This window comes from Passer montanus, unplaced genomic scaffold (assembly GCF_014805655.1).
Source record: "Passer montanus isolate IOZ18808 unplaced genomic scaffold, ASM1480565v1 scaffold2, whole genome shotgun sequence".
In the NCBI taxonomy this organism is placed as follows: Eukaryota; Metazoa; Chordata; class Aves; order Passeriformes; family Passeridae; genus Passer; species Passer montanus.
Window position 1 is genome coordinate 10,001,859 of NW_024366591.1, and position 17,361 is coordinate 10,019,219.

General features: G+C 41.6%; 1 protein-coding gene across 1 annotated transcript; it reads left to right on the top strand.

The window, feature by feature from the left end:
* Positions 1-3,473: 3,473 nt before the first annotated feature.
* Positions 3,474-17,361, top strand: LGALS8 (galectin 8). Its single transcript, XM_039706831.1, has 9 exons — positions 3,474-3,593; positions 7,890-7,978; positions 8,682-8,892; positions 9,573-9,689; positions 11,467-11,523; positions 11,602-11,628; positions 13,029-13,117; positions 15,483-15,648; positions 16,099-17,361. Exons 1-9 carry the CDS (start codon positions 3,474-3,476, stop codon positions 16,246-16,248), a joined length of 1,026 nt encoding a protein of 341 aa, XP_039562765.1. The 3' UTR covers positions 16,249-17,361.

Here is a 17,361-nt window from a genome sequence, read left to right on the forward strand (position 1 = left end):
TAAAAATAGCAGTCACAAGAAATCAGCAGGATCAGAAGACAGTCTATGAACAAAGCAACAGCACTGTAGCACAAAGCTGCTGAAGCTGTAACTCAGCTGACTCATTGTCAATGCTGCATCAGGTTTGGGAGCTGAAATAGGGACTTCCCTGCAAATTTCATGAACTGCCTATGACTCAGCCTAAAATCACATTAATCAAACAGCTGTTCTGCTTCAGTAAGGAACTGGTGCATAATTCAAACCACTGTAGTTCCTCTGGATTGTTTCTTCCCAAAAGTAGAAGAGCCCTGAGCAAGAAGTAGTAAAGTAGTAAAACTTTGTTTTCTGTGGTTCTAGAAACATTTCACCTAACTGCTCTTCCTTTCAGCATCATATTTTTTTATTGCAACCTTTCAGCATATTTTCTGTCTTTGCTGTTTGACCTGAACTTTCAAATCTGCTTTGAGGTTGCAGTGTCATATTGACAATTGAGTGTATTTAATGTATTTATGTCAGTCTGGTTTTATTAAAGTGATTTACTCTTTCAACTAGAGTGCCTGGAAAAATAGGTTCAAAGAAAAACTAAGTGGTAGCTCAGGCTCAGGACCTTTTATTTGTTCTCTTTTTAAGTAGTGCTGTGGAATTATGTGGAACAGTTGAATAGCAGGCTTTTTGCTAGCACCTGACTACACATAATAGTTGTCAGTCCTCTCTCACAACCATGCATGATTCTGAGGTACCTTTCCCCAGGCAATCTGCTTTGCTGCTCTTTTATCTCAGTACCTTATTTCTGCAGTTGTCCTCAAAAGAAGTGTTCTCATACCTTTCTGTGAATTAATCCTTCAAATCTTACATAACTAAGCTGAGGTACCTATTAAAGCAGCAGTCCCACAACTATCAGCAGAACTCTAGCAAGATGATTGAGATGGGGCTTTTGTGTTGGTTAATTGTGGGATAGAAGACTGCATAGCTAAGCTGAGGTACCCATTAAAGCAGCAGTCCTACAACTATCAGCAGAACTCTAGCAAGTAGATAGATGATTTGAGATGGGGCTTTTGTGTTGGTTAATTGTGGGATAGAAGACTGCATATTATCTAGCTAAGATACTCTAGAGGTCTTTGTGCAAGTGGCTGAATTCCATTCTAAATTCTCTATAGCCACATACACTGCTTTTTGCAAGGCTTTCTTTGCCTTTACTGAATGCCTTTAATTGAATAGGAGATGGTGATTTAAGCTTGTGGGCCTTTTATGTTGCACTCTTTATTTTTATTTTTATTTTTGTGCTCATCTTTTCCCCATATTAACAGGGGCAACCTGAAGTAGTGCTTCTCTGAGTAGATTGTTACACATCATGAGCTTTAAAACTGCAAGGGACTTTGTTTGCCTTCCTGTTTACTTTACCAGTACTGCCAAAATCACTCTTAGTGGGGCCTGCAAGGGAACAGAAGGATGGAAGCACAGCCTTGGGTGGTGGTTTTAAAGATTGGGTTGGTAATAAGATTTCCAGGTTTTCAGAAACACAAAGGTCCTGGGGTAGCCAGTGATCCAGTGTGAGCTTTGAAACTGTGTTTGGGTCTGGTCACAGAAGTGACCACAGTCATCGGGGGCCACTGGAGAGCCTGGAGAGTTGAGCACAGGGAAATCTAATGAGGTTCAACAAGGGCCAGTGCAGGGGCCTGCACCTGGGGAGCAATAATCCCAAGTACCAGCACAGGCTGAGTGCTGATCCACTAGAGAGCAGCTTGGCACAGAAGGACCTGGGAGCGTTGGTGGGTGATCAAGCAGCCAAGAGGGCCAATGGTACCCTGGGGTGATATTGGGAAGAGTGTGGCCAGCAGGCTCAGGGGGGTGATCCTGCCCCTCTGCTCCACCCTACAGAGGCCACATCTGGAGTGCTGTGTCCAGTTCTGGGCTCCTCAGTACAAGAAAGACAAGGAGCTCCTGGAGAGGGTCCGCTGGAAGCCACAAAGATGATTTGGGGGCTGGAGTATCACTTTTGAGGAGAGACTGTGGGAGCTGGACCTGCTTAGTCTGGAGAAGGGAAGGCTGAGAGGGGATCCCATTAATGCACAGAAGTATCTCAAAGGTGAGTTCTAGAGGAAGTCGCTATAGAGTGTGACACGGCACAAAGCACCCAGACTCCATGAGAAGGGCGTATGCGAGAGCTTTATTACAGCAACATGTTGCTTTTATATTTTTTCAAGATATTTACATTTACCTAACAGAAACATACATTGTCCATTGGTAATAAAAAAGAAACAAAGTTCCTAATAGGTAACCAGGGAGCCATGTCATTTTGTGAGCCAGCTATAACATCCCTATATTTTAAGTTTCCCTCTTCTATCAAGTTTCCATAGTGATAGCCTTGATGTGCTCCTTGAGAAAGATACGGGGCTTTCCTCATCTCCAGGAAGCCTTTGCTGGCTCACAAGAACAGCATGAAATGTCTTTCCCACAAGAGGATGGTGTCAAATTCTTTTCAGTGATGCCCAGTGACAGGGTGAGGAGCAATGGCCACAAACTAAACCCCAGGAATGTAAGGGAGAACTTCTTTACACAGAGGGTGGCAGAGCACCGGGAACAGGCTGCCCAGGGAGGTTGTGGAGCCTCCCTTTCTGGAGACCTTCAAAACCCATCCGGACGCATTCTCGTGTCACCTGCTCGAGGTGACCCTGCCTTCGCAGGGGGGTTGGACTCGGTCACCAGAGGGTTGCAAAGGACCTAACAATTCTGTGACTCGGTGTGAGACGTGTCTCGTGAAGAGACGGGGCTGCGCTGTACCACGGGGCGTTCAGAGGAAGCACAACACACACAGGGAGCGAACGGCTGGCAGGGAAGGGAGCGCACTTTACCGGACAAGGCACTTTTGGCCAGGCCGCCATAGAGGCCGCCTCAGCCCAGCCCCGCCGGCCGCAGCGGGAGGCGCCTGCGCGCGCCGGGCACGCGGTGACGTCACGGCGGCGAGGGGCGGGAGCGGCGGCGATGGCGGCGGCGGGGCCGGGCGGGCGCGTCCCGCGGGGCTGCGGGCGCTGCTGATGGCCGGGTGCGCTCTGCAGGTGAGACACGGAGCGGAGAGCGCAGGGACATCGCCCTGCCCGCCCCTCTGCGGGACTGCTCCCGGCGGGGCTGTGGGCAGCCGGCACTGCCTCGGTCCGCTGGAAAGCTGAGGTGGCCGAGGTTGCTTGGTGCTGTGTTCTTCTGGTGCTCGGGAGTGTTGGGGTTATAGCAGGGGACGAGGGGACACCGCCGGTGTTTTGTACTTTAATTGCCTGCAGATGTCCAGAAGGTGGATAATTCTCTTTGCAGAAGCCTTGTTCGCACGGGTGCAAAATCTGGCTTTGGTTGTAAGGACTGGCCGGAGTTACCCTCAGGAAGGTAACTGGTGAAGGACACATTTTCCCTGTGTCACACTGGGAAGCATAACAGCTGCTTATTATTATTATTTTTGGTCTCTATGGTTTCCTGTCTGTGGAGGATATTTCCAGCCCCTCGGAATGTGTGAGGTAGCAGGGCAGCCGGGGAACCCTGACTTGGCGTGTTGCAGATTCGGTGTGACTCGTACCCCGGCGGTGGCTCCTCTGGCAGGAGGATACAGGAGAGCTCTGCAGTTACCGGCATGTCCTGCTTTTGACAAACTGAACCTGAATTGCAGCTTGCCTTCGTTATTGCGACCTTGTCAATAAAATAGTAATAGGCAAACAGGAAAACCCCTAACTCATGACTTTGTCACAGTGCCACCTGCTCTGCTAAGATCCTGTGCCAGGATCCTCTCCTGGCAGGATCTAGATTGCTGCTGCACGCACAGGAAGTTCGGATAGCAGGCTGCTGGGTTCTAGGTTTCATTTTCGTGGGGTCTGCTGTTGGGGCTGTACAGCCATAAAGGTAAAATTGCTGTTTGATTTGGTCTTTATTTTCTCCTTTTAAAAATGAAATTGATAAAATTTGCCTGCACAGGCAAAAGTAAATTTATGGTAGTATCCCTTGAGAAGGTCAAAGGGCAAAATAGTTGTGCAGTGTTGGTACCTTATGTTCTCTGAATTGTATTCTAGATACTGGTCTCAAGTGGGTGAGTTAATACCCATCTGGTCCAAATCTCCAGCAAGCTAAGTCAGGTGTTGCAAAATGGACCACTCTGTTGTTTAATCATTGTGGGGTGTCAGCAGTACTGTTTTGCACGGTGAGGGATGCTGTCAGAGCTCTGCCTCACTCAGGTGTTCGAGGGAGGGTGTCACAGGTGACACCAAGAGCTGATGGTGCTTAGAAATTGTGCTGTAACCAAATGAACAGGACTTTCAGAAGAGGACAGATGTTCTGTCAGCCTTGGAGGATAATCCTGTTTCATGTACAGCTTACATAGATGTCTGGCATTTTTGCAGAATATGCCGGAAAGTGAAAGTATGATAAGATGTGCTTTCACTCCTAATTCTCTGTAAACACGGGTGGTGCTTGGCAGCTCTCATGTTTATTTTGTGGTGCCTGTAACTTCAGTCTGAACTACTAAACTTGGAATCTTTTTTCACAGTTCATATCTTAATTCATAATAAATATTATTTTCTGTGGAAAACTTGAGCTGACATGATTCAGCAATTGCAAAGACTGGATTTGACAGAATTTTGTTTGCCTAGCTCAGAGTCTGAAAACTTTCTCTGAAAAGTTCTAGCATTCTCATGGTCTGTGACAGCAGCCTGACTTTGGCTTATCCTGAAGGGATGACCTGAAGTTGTGCTTTCTGTTCTTTCTTAAAAAAGATCATTCATTTGAACCTGCAGGAAGTAGTGTTTTTACCATTCTGTGCTAGACTCCTTTAAAAATACAAAAATCTGTAAGGTATTTATGGGGAATGTGCAGTAGCACAGACCTGCATACTTCCTTATCTATTGCAGCTTTGCACTGTCCCACTCTTGGGCCCTCAGTGGATCCGATTGTTTATTCCCAGTGTATGGCCACTGCTTGCAAAGTGAACAGAGTTAGGGATGAGGGAGGAACAGTTTCAACCTCCTTCACAAGACCCCAGCTGAAAGAGGAAGGAAAACTGTATGATTAACTAGAAGGTGGAAGGACTGAAGTGCAGGAGGAAAGGGAGGATGAAAGTTGGTAGATGGAGATCTTGGTGGGAGAGGAGGTGTGAAGAGAAGGATTAGGAGATGTTTAGAACAAATGAGTACTGTCAGAGAGTGACTTAAGAGTCCAGCAAAATTGGGTGGCTGCAAGGGAACTGACCAGTTAGATGGGTGAAAAGACCTAGCAGGAGAATTCAGCTAGAGCTTAGGGACAAGAGTCTGTTGTAGGAAAAAGAATGAGTATGTGGGATTGGAATATGGAGGCAGAGCTGGGAAAGATTGTGCCAATGACTTTGGGGCAGCCTCCAGACAAGGCAGTGAGCAACCTGCTCTGTCTGACCTTGCTTTGAGCAAGACATTTTGTTAGAGACCAGAGGTGTCCTCCAGCCTCAGCCCTTCTGTAGCAGGGCAGGCTATGAAAATGTCATTGTTTCAGTACATTGTTCCATTAGCAGCAAAACTTCATAACTTTATCACAGGTTTGAGTCTGAGATGTATTTCTTCTTTACTGTACTGTTCTCAAGCATGCAGAAAATCTGCTTTGCTCCTTTATGCCCTTTACTCCACCCATCTGACAAGAAATGATGTCATGTCCATCTGGCAGCTGTCTGATATCTGTCATGCTGGATAAAAGCTTTTATCCCAGTCCTTTCCTCTGTAAGACCATAATTCTCCTCTTGTTTTATGAAAACTGGCATTTTCTTTTAGGAAGAAGATCATCTTCAAGACTTCTCAAACTCAGTTGACATTGACCAGTTGGCTTTAGAGCTAAGTTTTGGAGGGCTGGAAAAAAGGCAGGATGATGGTAGATCATGTCTTGTGCCAAGCACTACTGTTAATCAATGAGGAAAAAGTAATAGAAGAGCATTTTGAGACATGAGGAAATTACTGGCACATTCTGTGATGACAAAAGTCCCATTAAGTCTGTAGTATTGCACCCAGAAAATGTTCTATTATGGTCTTGTCGGTTCCACATCTGAGCTTCTGAAGAGTTATGGGCCACCTTTTATTTTAAATAAATGCATCCTTTTGAATATAAATAAGTGCTTTTGCCACAGTTCCTTTTGAGGAGTATAGAACTTTGTTTCACTAAAATGATAAAGTCCCACTATCCCTTACCTGTGTGTGCTTCTTTGGTTTGTCTTTGGAGACTGAACCAATAACTTACTACTTTATTGCAGTAGAGCTACTGCCCCTCAGGAGCAGAGTGTAAAAATGAGAAAAATCAAGATACACTTTTTCTTTTTTATTATTATTGTTTGAATAAAATTTATCTTCTGGTATGCAGCTTGTATTTTAAGGAACCAAGCCACTACTAGTAAGCAAAAGGATTTCACTTTTCTTTCACTTTTAACACTTAATTTCACCTTTTGGTCCTCTTCTGCTGCACCTGCTAAAGCAAATAAACATGATGAGACTTAAGAGAACCTGCCAATTTGCTTAAGAAGCAAGTTCTTTTTTTTTTTTTTTTCCTGATGCAGAAGAGGACTCTGAATTAGGTTTTATGCAGTGGGTGGGTAGCTGAGAAGGAAAGTGGAGAATGAGCAGAAGAGGATGTGTATCTACTGGCAGAAATTATCAACACTCTGGATTTAGACAATTTCTGTTGTCATTCCTTTTTCCTCACAGATTAACAAAAATATGTGTCACCAAGCACATATCCTTATCGTATCTGCCTGTTTCATGCAATGATCTATGTATTTTAAAAATAAAAATCTCAACTTGTTGGTTTATGGTCTAATATTCCATTCAAGAGTAGTAATTCCAATGTGTTTGTTATTTTTGTTGTTGAATTACTGGAACTCATTTGTAATTTATGTTTCATTCCAGGAGTATCCTAAAATCTTCTAAAATACAAAAATCAACCTTGGCAAAATTTCCCTTTGGTTAACCAGAGCAAATGCAACATTTTCTACCATTTACTTCCCTTTTCAATCTGAAGCACATCACACATGTGGTGAGATGTAGACTTACTGCTTTGCTTTTGGGCCAGGCACCTGGGACCTTCCACAGTTTAATGTTAAGGTGCTTCCCATCCTGAAGTGCTGGATGATCAGGGTAGGGCTTGTGTGAGCACGTCTGAGTCTTTGCCAGTGAGTTGTGCCAGGGTGTTTGGGGCTTTTATCCTCAATGACATATCTCTCCCTATGGCTTAATAACTCTCCAAGTGCTGCCATTTCTGTTCAGTGTAACATCCATGTGTTACTTTCTCCAGCTATTGATAAGGAAGAAAGATAGTGAGGCTTTGAGCCAGACTGCATACTGTAGGCACCAAAAAATTCAAGACTCTTGAACAGGGCTGTTTTAGTGCACTTTGCAGTTCTTAGCTCATTAGGATAAGGTTATTTTGTTGTGTTTGTGTAGGTTTTACTAAGAAGATGCTCTGTGACATAGTCTCTTCCTATCATTGTTTTCCCTAATGGAGCAAGAACAAGCAAAAGGGCAGCTCCTGTAGTCTGGGGTCAGGGGAGCTGTGGAAGTTGCCTTCTGGTACCAGCAAGGGGCTGATAATGGTCAGCCCTTGGGAATGACCTAATTTTAAGTGAATCCTCTTCATGCTCTGTGAATAGTGAGGCAATAAAATATTATGACTCTTTATTTGAGAGCTAAGAATGGAGGATGGAAATTTTAGTTTTATCTGAAAATCTTGGTTTTCATAAGGGAAAATATGCCAGTTTTTTTCCTTCCTGTTGTGGATTCTTTAATATTAAAAGCTAGTTGTGTTTCTTCTAATGTTGTACAGCATCATATAATTAAGAACTAGAATACTAATTTTTAAACTGTTTTGGGGTTTCTTGCCTCCATCACAAAATGGTATTGGAATTTTTTTTTTGTTCTTCCCTCTTCTAGATCATTCCATATGTTGGGACAATACATGGTGGCCTTGTTCCTGGAGAGCTGATTGTGATACATGGGACTGTTCCTGATGATGCAGACAGGTAGAGGCTATGTTGTCATGTTTTGCAGTGTCACCATGTGAACAAGAATGTAAAGGGCGAAATCTTTCCTGGGGTCCTTCTTAGGATGGCACACAAAGGCTTGATCTAAATCCTTGTGATAACATGAGATTGAATGCAGGCTTAAAGGGTAATCTGACACTAACAAAATTGGTAACTGAATGTGTTGTGTGTAGGAATCAAGTTAAACTGGGATAAGGAGGCATGGACTAGTGCTTGTGCCCAGTAAGGGGGTTCTGTTCCCTGACCTTATCCAAGGTTCCTTTCATATGTATTCTGCTGAAGATGATGGGAGGGACGGTGGTGAACACAGTAAGTGAGGAGTTTACATGATATGGATGATGACTGTTAAATAATTTAAACATTTATATTCACTGCAATAGATCATGGGAGAAGTGATGGGAGGGATGGTGGTGAACACAGTGAGGAGTTTACATGGTATGGATGATGACCATTAAATAAATTTAAACATTTATATTCACTGCAATAGATCATGGGAGAACCTTTCATGTCAGTGTAGGAAGAGAGGAGGACCAATGTTTCTTTGGGGATTTTTTTCTTATCCAATGACATTCATTGTGTCTGCCTGTTCTGAGGCTCCAGAGTAAAACACAAATGTACCGAGGCTTTAGGTGAGTTCTTGAGAGACTGAGCTGAATGTGGTTTGTGTTATTTTTGTGATTAGGTTCCAGGTGGATTTACAGTGTGGCAGCAGCATAAAGCCTCGAGCTGATGTGGCATTCCATTTCAACCCCCGCTTCAAAAGGTCTGGCTGCATTGTTTGCAACACACTGGAGAGGGAGAAGTGGGGCTGGGAGGAGATCACTTATGAGATGCCCTTTGGAAAAGGAAAGTCATTTGAGATTGTCATCATGATTTTAAAGGATAAATTCCAGGTGAGTCTGGGTTGTTTCTTCATCTGCAGCCATTTTCAGGCCAATAAAGTAGAGGTATTTTGTATAATTGAAATAAATATTGGAGGTCTAGCTGTCTCTGTTACCTAAAAGTTTAGTTTAACCTCTGTTACAGAAAAGTTTAGAGCTTTTCTTTAAAGAGGTGCTAAATAAATCAGACCTTTAATTTTGTATTTCTTCCCTCCACATTGGATGAATAGGCGAGGAACTCCCTGCCACAACTAATGGCTACTCCACCCTTCCCTCTGTATGTGCAAAGGGCTAATCTTGGAATAAACCTGTTCTGTGGCTAATGTAGGACAGTCCTCTTGGAGGGAACATGTGAGGTGTATTTGTCTTGCTCTGTTCAGACTGCAATAATAGGTTCTATTACATTGATAATACCACATTGGTAAATGATCAGGTGTTAGAAACAAAGGTGTGAAGTGCAAATTTTAGTGTAGGTAAATGAACCTCCCTCATAGTGATGGAAGAGAGACTGAATCCTGGATGAGCTGAACTTAGTCGATCTGATATTTCTAGGACACTCCTAGGAGTGTTTTGTACCAAATTGTTTCTGTACCAAACCAGTGTAAACCAGAGATGTGTGCATACAGTTTGATACATGGCTGGTGTAATGTATGTTTGATACAGTTTTTCTGTTTGGTTTTCTGTCTCTTTAGGTGACTGTAAACAAAAAGCACTTGCTGCTCTACAACCACAGAATTAGCCTTGAAAAAATAGATACTCTTGGAATATATGGCAAAGTGCAGATTAAAACCATTGAGTTTGTTTCTAAGGTAAGTTGTATAGATAGCTGACTTGTTTGATTCATTTCCTCTGTCCTGCTAAACTGCATAGTGGGATTTAGGGTGAAGAGGAAGGAGAAGCAGCTACACAGTCCAGCATTAGTGAGGAGATTTTGGTTTCCCCACATTTCAGCATGTGACTGTCAGGAGGATTTGTGTCTTCCTGTTTTAGTCTTGCAGTAAAGGGCAAGAATGTGACAAAAGTTTACAGCTTACCAAGTTAACAGGACAGATGGTATAAGAATTTATTGGATACTTAGTCTGTGAGTGGATTAGACTTTTCAAATATTGCAAGGGCTTCAGAATGAACTCTTGAGTATTCAGTGCTTCTAAGGGACAAGTGTAGCCATGGCTGTAACTTGGCTGTTTGGCTTTGAAATGTCAAGGTCAGCCACAGCTGGATCTCCTTGTGCACATAGCCCTGTTTTTCCTGCTTAACTGACTGATTTGTTGACTGGAGTCAGAAGTGTTCATTTATGGGGATGAGAAGAGGTATTCTTTCTCAGACTTTATAGTGGACCAAACTGCAGTGAATTCAAAGTGAAGACTGTGCTGAGCCTCCTCTCTGCTGCTGATGGTAAACTAACAGGGAGTTTTTGCCTGTGGAGAAGGAGAGATCCTTTTGTTCTGAAAGAGTTAGATTTTTAGAACAGAAACTGAAGGTGATACATTCCAGATAGTTAAGGAAGGTGAATGCCTTTTCCTTTTTCTGCCACTCACTAAAGTAGCCTACCTACTCCTGTGAGATACTCTGGGTCTCTTTGGCACTAACTTCACTACGTTGTGGGTGAAGCTTTTGGCTCTTGCTGCCAAATACCAGGTCTAACTCAGGTCAGCAGACTAATAATTGTTTTGGTATGCAGCGAAGCTGAGCATAATGAAGTCTAAGCTTTAAACATAGGTCTGCTATGTTTAAAGATCATTTGCAAAGCTGGTAAATAGATCTTCATGGGTCCCATCACTTGGCCTTGGGCATGTTACCAGAATAATATTCCTGCAAAAGCTGTCTGCGTCCTAATCTTGGAGGACTGACTCCAAGAAGAGCTTGAGGGCAAGCAGGTGCTGTAGCTTGGTTTCTGACCCAAACACAAAACATACACTTAGTTTAATCTGTGCCTGCTGATGCTGTATGCTTTGTGGAAGAAAGGAGTGGAGAAAGGTGATTCTTTCCTTTTAGTCTTTGCTTCTAATATACTTTTCCGAGGAGGAAGTTGTAGGTTTGTATTGAACAACCTGAAGACACAATCTACTAGGCTAGGGCTAATCTGGAACTGTGAGGAGGAAGTTGTAGGTTTGTATTGAAATGAACAACCTGAAGACACAATCTACTAGGGCTAATCTGGAACTGTCTCTGGTATGGCCATGTTGCTCATCTGCCCTTCATGAGAAGGGACAGTGATGTAGAGGGGTGCTTAGAATCCCAAGAACCCTGCTGTATGGACTTGCCACACTGGTATTTCTGCCCCAGTGAGGAAAACTCTGTGGGTACCCTGAGATGCTGAGGGTTTGACAGTGCTTTGACTGTTAAGTAAAGATTCAAATTGTAATGAGGTGATCTTCAGAAACCTTGATTTGGCTTCAGCAGTTGATCTTCAGAACTTTCTGTAGTTTGTAGGGGTTTGGCTATATTTTTCATTAACATAGCCCTAGATTTCCATCTTAACAGTTCACCATTCAAAGCATGATGATCCTTACATTGTTCTAAACCAACTTTATGCTAAAGTTATATTATGTTAGCAATGACACCTAAATATCTCTCTCTCTGCAGTCTTTACAAGGCTCTCAGCCATCGTCTCTAGGAGTAACAAAGATAAGCACAGAAAATGTACGTATGTTTGTAAAAGGTTGAATTAATCTCCCTGTTGTCTGATAAGCTAGATAATGTTCTTTTCTTCTCTTGTAGGGGGAAATGCCAAATGGTTCACAATTGGTAAGTGTTTCCTGTAGATTCCTGGCAAATGTAGAATAAAAAACAATCAAAAATACTTCAGTTATTTGTGAAAAGACATGTACAAAAGACAAGAAGAAAGGAATTGACAGTCAACTGGAGAAAGATCATCAGTGAGGTTTTGTAGAGGGTAATCCTCTTCTCTGCTGCAAGTACAAATGAGGCTATTGTTAAATAATTCAGAAAACCCAAAATATAAACACAGCATCCACAACCATAAACAAATTAAAATGAAGTATCTGAAGTTTTAAAGGACCAAGTAACTTCTTTTTTCAAATAGGCATACTTTGTTTTCTCTGCCTTAGGGAATACCTGCAAAGCAGAAGTATTCTGCAATCATATTATATTAACATGTGTGGAACCTGTCTGCCACATCTTCCTCTTGCTGACAGATCTCTGTGTGCACTTCAGGCAGCTGGATGCAAGCGTTGCACCTTAGGTGTGGAACTTGTACCCACCTAACATGGAGTATAGATAGAGTGAGTGCTCATCTTTTTACAAACGCCTGTGCAGGTGGACTGTATCCACACTGGAGCAAGGAGCACACTCAAACTGAAAAGGGGTTGAAGCCAGGAATATATACAGATAGAATTTGTGGAGAAAGTGAAGTTGCAGTGAGTGCCATAATTTTAGATGCTTTGTCACTTGACAGCCTGCCTTCTCCAATCTTTTTTCAAAACCAAGTAACATACAATATTGTAATTTGCAAGTGGTGGACTTCAACCAAAATAATAATAATAATAATAATAATAATAATAATAATAATAATAATAATAAAAATAATAAAGTGCTTCTCCATTCCCTTCTTTTCCCTGGTAAAAATAACTGCTAACACAATGAAACAGAAAAGACAAACAAAATACTTGCACCACCTATCATTGTGAGCTGCTGCCAGGAGAGCAGAACACTTAGTGACTCTACTTCTAGTACTTATGTGACCATGGGACAGGAACACACCTTAGCATGTGTTACTCTTTAAAGCAAAACTGATATTTCCAGAGATGAGAAGTCAGGTATTAGTCTGAATAATTATGTGATATGAATTTAAACTGTTACAGGGAGTTTCATGTTTACTTTTTTTTTTTCTTTCCCCTTCTTCCCCTCCTTCCTCAATTAGTGGTGGCAGTCGTAAATAATGTTTGTTTTGAACTCAAGGTAGTAGTCTGAATTAAAACCCAATACATTGATGTATTTATCTCTGTAACTTTTCTGCGGTACTGTTATGATCCTGCAATATGCTATAGGAATAACTTTAGCTGTAAAAGTGCAGATTTGCAATTGTAGGCCAAAATTTCATCATGCCATAGTAAAGCTGAGCTTGTATAAAAAAAAGCAAAAGAAGTAAGTCACAGTCAAGATTTTTACTGGGGGTGTACTTCCAGGGTGTTCCTTACATTGGGAAACTCGATACTGCACTTCGTCCAGGATGCACAATTGCCATTAAAGGAGAAGTGAATAAAAACTCAAAGAGGTATGTGTTTCTGATGGGTTTTTTTTCTGTTATTTAACTGAGGTGCTCTTGAGAATGAGTAGGCCTTTCCATTGCCTTTGTATATCCTTACTTGCAATTTAGCATCTGGAATCACCTGAAACTACAGTGCAGTTTCCTCAGGAACCAGCAGGATTACCGCTTTAGAGAGGACTTAAAAGAGCAGCTCCATTGTGAAAAGTGAAGGTAAAACCTGAGTGTCTTACCTACTAAACCTGTGTCATTCACAAATTTGTGTGTTTGTTCAGGGCTTCCCATTGTGCAGGAAATGTGAGCAGATGTACTATACAGAGACAGCTTTTATTCTAAAGAGATCCAAGAGTAAGGATCTGGCAGAAATAGGTGAAACATAAGTGAGGCGAGTTGCTGGTGTGCTTAAATGCTGCATGTTACAATATTTCTCTGACAAACCTGCATGAAGGTGCCTAACTGACAATGACTGAGTGATGAAAGTGATTAACTGAGTGATGAGGGTGAATACCTGAGTGATTAAAAAGGATGGAGCACCTCTCCAGAAAGGAAAGGCTGAGACAATTTGGATTGTTCAGCCTGGGAAAAAAAATGCTTCAAGAAGAGCTAATTGTGGCTTTCCAGTACATGAAAGGTGCCTATAAGAAACATGGAGAGAGACTATTTAGAAGAGCAATGTAGTGACAGAAAAAGGGGAATGACTTCCAACTGAAAGAAAGTAGGTTTAGGTTAGATATGAGGAAGAAATTCATTACTGTGAGGGTAGTGAGATGTTGGAACAGGGTTCCCAGAGAAATTGTGGATGCCCCATGTTTGGCAGTGTTCAAGGCCAGGTTGAATGGAGCCCTAAGTAACCAGGTCTGGTGAAAAGTGTCCCTGCTCGTGGCAGGGGGGTGGAATGAGATGAGCTTTAAGGTCCCTCCCAACCCAGGGCATTCTGTGATTCCATGAAAGCTGATAGGGGAGTATGAGCAATAATTTTGATAGCAAACTAGGAATAAAGGGTTGCAAAGAACACATTTTCCAAACATTAAATAAAGCTCAGGGAGTAGGGGAGCATAACACAGTCAAAATGGAGCTGAGCAAGAGTCTGTGCTTCAGCATGCCCTTTACTTGAAGGCTAGTTTTGGCTCTGCAAAAACATGTCTAAAAATGAAGCAATTAATGAGAAATGAAAATGATGAGAAGCATGTTTTCACATTGTGTGTATGTATTGCACTCCCCCTTCCTCAGGGCACATTTCTTCCCTGCAGTTGAACAGCATTCAGAGTTCATACTGGAATCCAAGGTCTGGAATCCTTATCCACAAAGTTTGGATGGATTTCAGATTGAATAGGATAATTAATACTTAGAGAATAGCATTTCTTTTCCTTCTTTTAGATTGAAAAGTTTATTAGCACTTTTCAGTTGCTGAATGTGCTCAGATGCGTGTAAGCATGAAGAGGCTTTTGGCTGTTAAAGCATGCAGGTTGTCTGCTTTTTATGTTTATGCTTATAAACCTATATATTTATACAGAGTTTGTAAGTTATTTCATATCTTTTGCTTAGTTCACACAGCTCTAGATATTTCTTTTTCTTGGTGAAAAAGAGAACTTCACAGCTTGGAAGTGTTGCAGTATTTCCTGTCTGGACTGAATAATTCTCAAAAGAAGGCAACAGTCTGACAGCTGGAGCTAATTTGGGTGGGGAGGAAATTTTTTTTTTTTATTCAAACGCAGTAAGGTCTTTGCCACAGGTTGAAGCATTTATTTGTATTTGGATGACTGTTCCCTCTGATCACCCTTCTCCAGAGCTCCCGTTCAGGAGCACTGTTAGGTGGGCATGTCTGAGGTGGCAGAGTATTCACTCAGCCTGGGCAGAGCTTTGCTGCCTACAAAATAATGTTTTGTATGCATGGCATCCCAGCAGTCTTAAATGTATGGAGAGAATTCCTAAACTTTTCCTTAGAGTCCAACCAGTTTGTTGGCAAAAAGGATGTGATGTCTTTAGGTAAAACAAAGGTTCCCACTCTCCATTGCCTGAGTGAGAGAGGTGGGGAAGCAGGCAGCTCCGTGTGTTCCTGTGAGAATGCTGCTTCCTACTGCAGTAGGGGAGCTGCTCTTGGCTCAATAGCTTCTTGCTGAGACATGTACAGAAAGCTGTGAGTCATGTAGTGGATCTAGCAGGGTCATGTCCTACATTTGCTGCCTCCAGCAAAGGTTTCTGTGCAAAGGAGACGAGTGCATGCTGGCTGGCTGGCTGCTTGCTTCTTTAGGTGAATCACAGCCCTGGCTCCCAAACAGCCTAAGTATTGGCTAAGGACTTGGTAAATGGCATTGGCTGCTGTTGTCATGTCTGTAAACCCTTGGTGTAGTAAACTTAAAAAAATATCTTACAGCTTTGCAGTCAATCTGAGACCAAGTGACTCAAAGGACATTGCTTTACATCTGAATCCCCGAATGAAAAATAAAGTTTTTGTAAGAAATTCCTACCTTCATGACAGCTGGGGAGAAGAAGAAAAGGAAGTTGCTAACTTCCCTTTTAGTCCAGGGATGTACTTTGAGGTAAGATTAATTGAAACAGCATCAAACTGAAAAAATCTGCCAAGCGGATTAACATTAGTGCTTAAATGTCCTATTACTAATACAGATTTAAGTAAAACTGCTATTCCTGCATTTCATGTCTTTAAAATACTTAGGATTAAATGAGACCATAGAGAGCAGAGATTTGTCTTTATTTAGTAACAGTTTTCTTTTAAGTAGTAGTAAAAATTCAACCTGTGCTAAGAGCAAATTTAAATTAAATTGAGTTGGACTTGCTGATTCTTATGGGTCCCTTGCAATTTAAGTTATTCTATGATTCTGTGAATTTTATTGATGCCCTGCTTTTGTTTTTAAATGTTGCTTTTGCATGAAACATTCTCTGTAACAGAAACATGTCTAGCCCAAGTCTTTGCTAGGTCATCAGATTTTACCTGAGCTTAAATCTTAACTGTTTCTCTTCTTGCTTTCCAGCTGATTATTTTCTGTGATGCCTACCAGTTCAAAGTTGCTGTCAATGGTGTTCACACTCTGGAGTACAAGCATCGTTTTAAACAACTTGAAAAGATCAACATAGTGGAAGTCGTGGGAGATGTTCACTTGTTGGATGTGAAGAGCTGGTAGTTCTTTTCACTCAGTACTAAAATAATTTAACCTCTTCTAATGACAGTGCCTCCTTGTCAAGTACAAACAGGTGCTGACTCATGCTGAGCCTGCCTTTAACCTATCTAGGCTTTGCATTTGCCTGAGTTAGGCAAGTACCAGAAATGCTAACTGCAAATTTAAATCTTTGTCTAGTCTCCAGTTTCCTGGCAAGCTGTTAGTGTTTGCTCAGATGAATCTCTTGCATTACTGAACCTAGCAATATGAAAATGCTGCATCATACATTTGCACTCTGTATGTTATGTTTAACTACCATTTAGCATTCCTTGACACCATACATTCAATACTGTAAAGGAGAAAGGAGACTGAAATGGAATCCAAAGATAGTTATCCACCTCAAAAGGGATGTTTATAATTTATTTAATATAGAACTGTGGATTATAATTTTATATATCTTAATTTATGTTAGACCAATAACCTTCACAGTGATGCTGGATTAAGCAAACAGTTGACCCCTTATTTCTGGCAAAAGGGAGGAAGTTTGATCTTACCTCTTAGCCTGCTGCTGCAATAGCATCTTCTCTGACATCTATGGTTATGTCACCTCCTGCTTACAAGGGCCCAAGATTTCTAGCTTTTAGTTTTCCAAAGTGAAACACAGGAAAGGGATTTAGCTGGTTTCAATTACATGAACTTTGCAAAGCTTGTTTGATCTGAAGTGGCTTCTAACTAGGTAAGAATCCTTGGGGTCTGAAGTAAGATGTTTGTGGGTTTCATTTTTAGAATATGTCTGAATCCAGACAGTCCAGGTAGTTTCAGCTGAGATGGCACTTGACTACTCAGCAGTGGACTAGAAAATGAATCCTTTTTCAGTCTGATATTAAAATACTATCTCTGTGAAATAAACTGTTCCTATTCAGTTTTCCATATAAATGTCAGTCTTTTTATATCCTTTTTAAAAATAAGTTACTGTTGGTTGTTAATACATGCCTGAAGGATGTCCCTGTATGTCTTAAGACTGCTAATACTGAAGCAATTTCAAGAATAAGATGTACACTAAAAGACTTTAAATGAGCAAATTTAAATGTATAAAAAGCATCAATAAAAACATATGTGAACTCTACTTTTCTCCAA

Bases quoted from the DNA above. Each gene is read 5' to 3' on its own strand.
- LGALS8 (XM_039706831.1), top strand. From the start codon at position 3,474: ATGTGTGAGGTAGCAGGGCAGCCGGGGAACCCTGACTTGGCGTGTTGC. The intron at 8,893-9,572 runs GTGAGTCTGGGT...CTGTCTCTTTAG, and splicing joins TTTTAAAGGATAAATTCCAG to GTGACTGTAAACAAAAAGCA. The intron at 13,118-15,482 runs GTATGTGTTTCT...AATATCTTACAG, and splicing joins GTGAATAAAAACTCAAAGAG to CTTTGCAGTCAATCTGAGAC.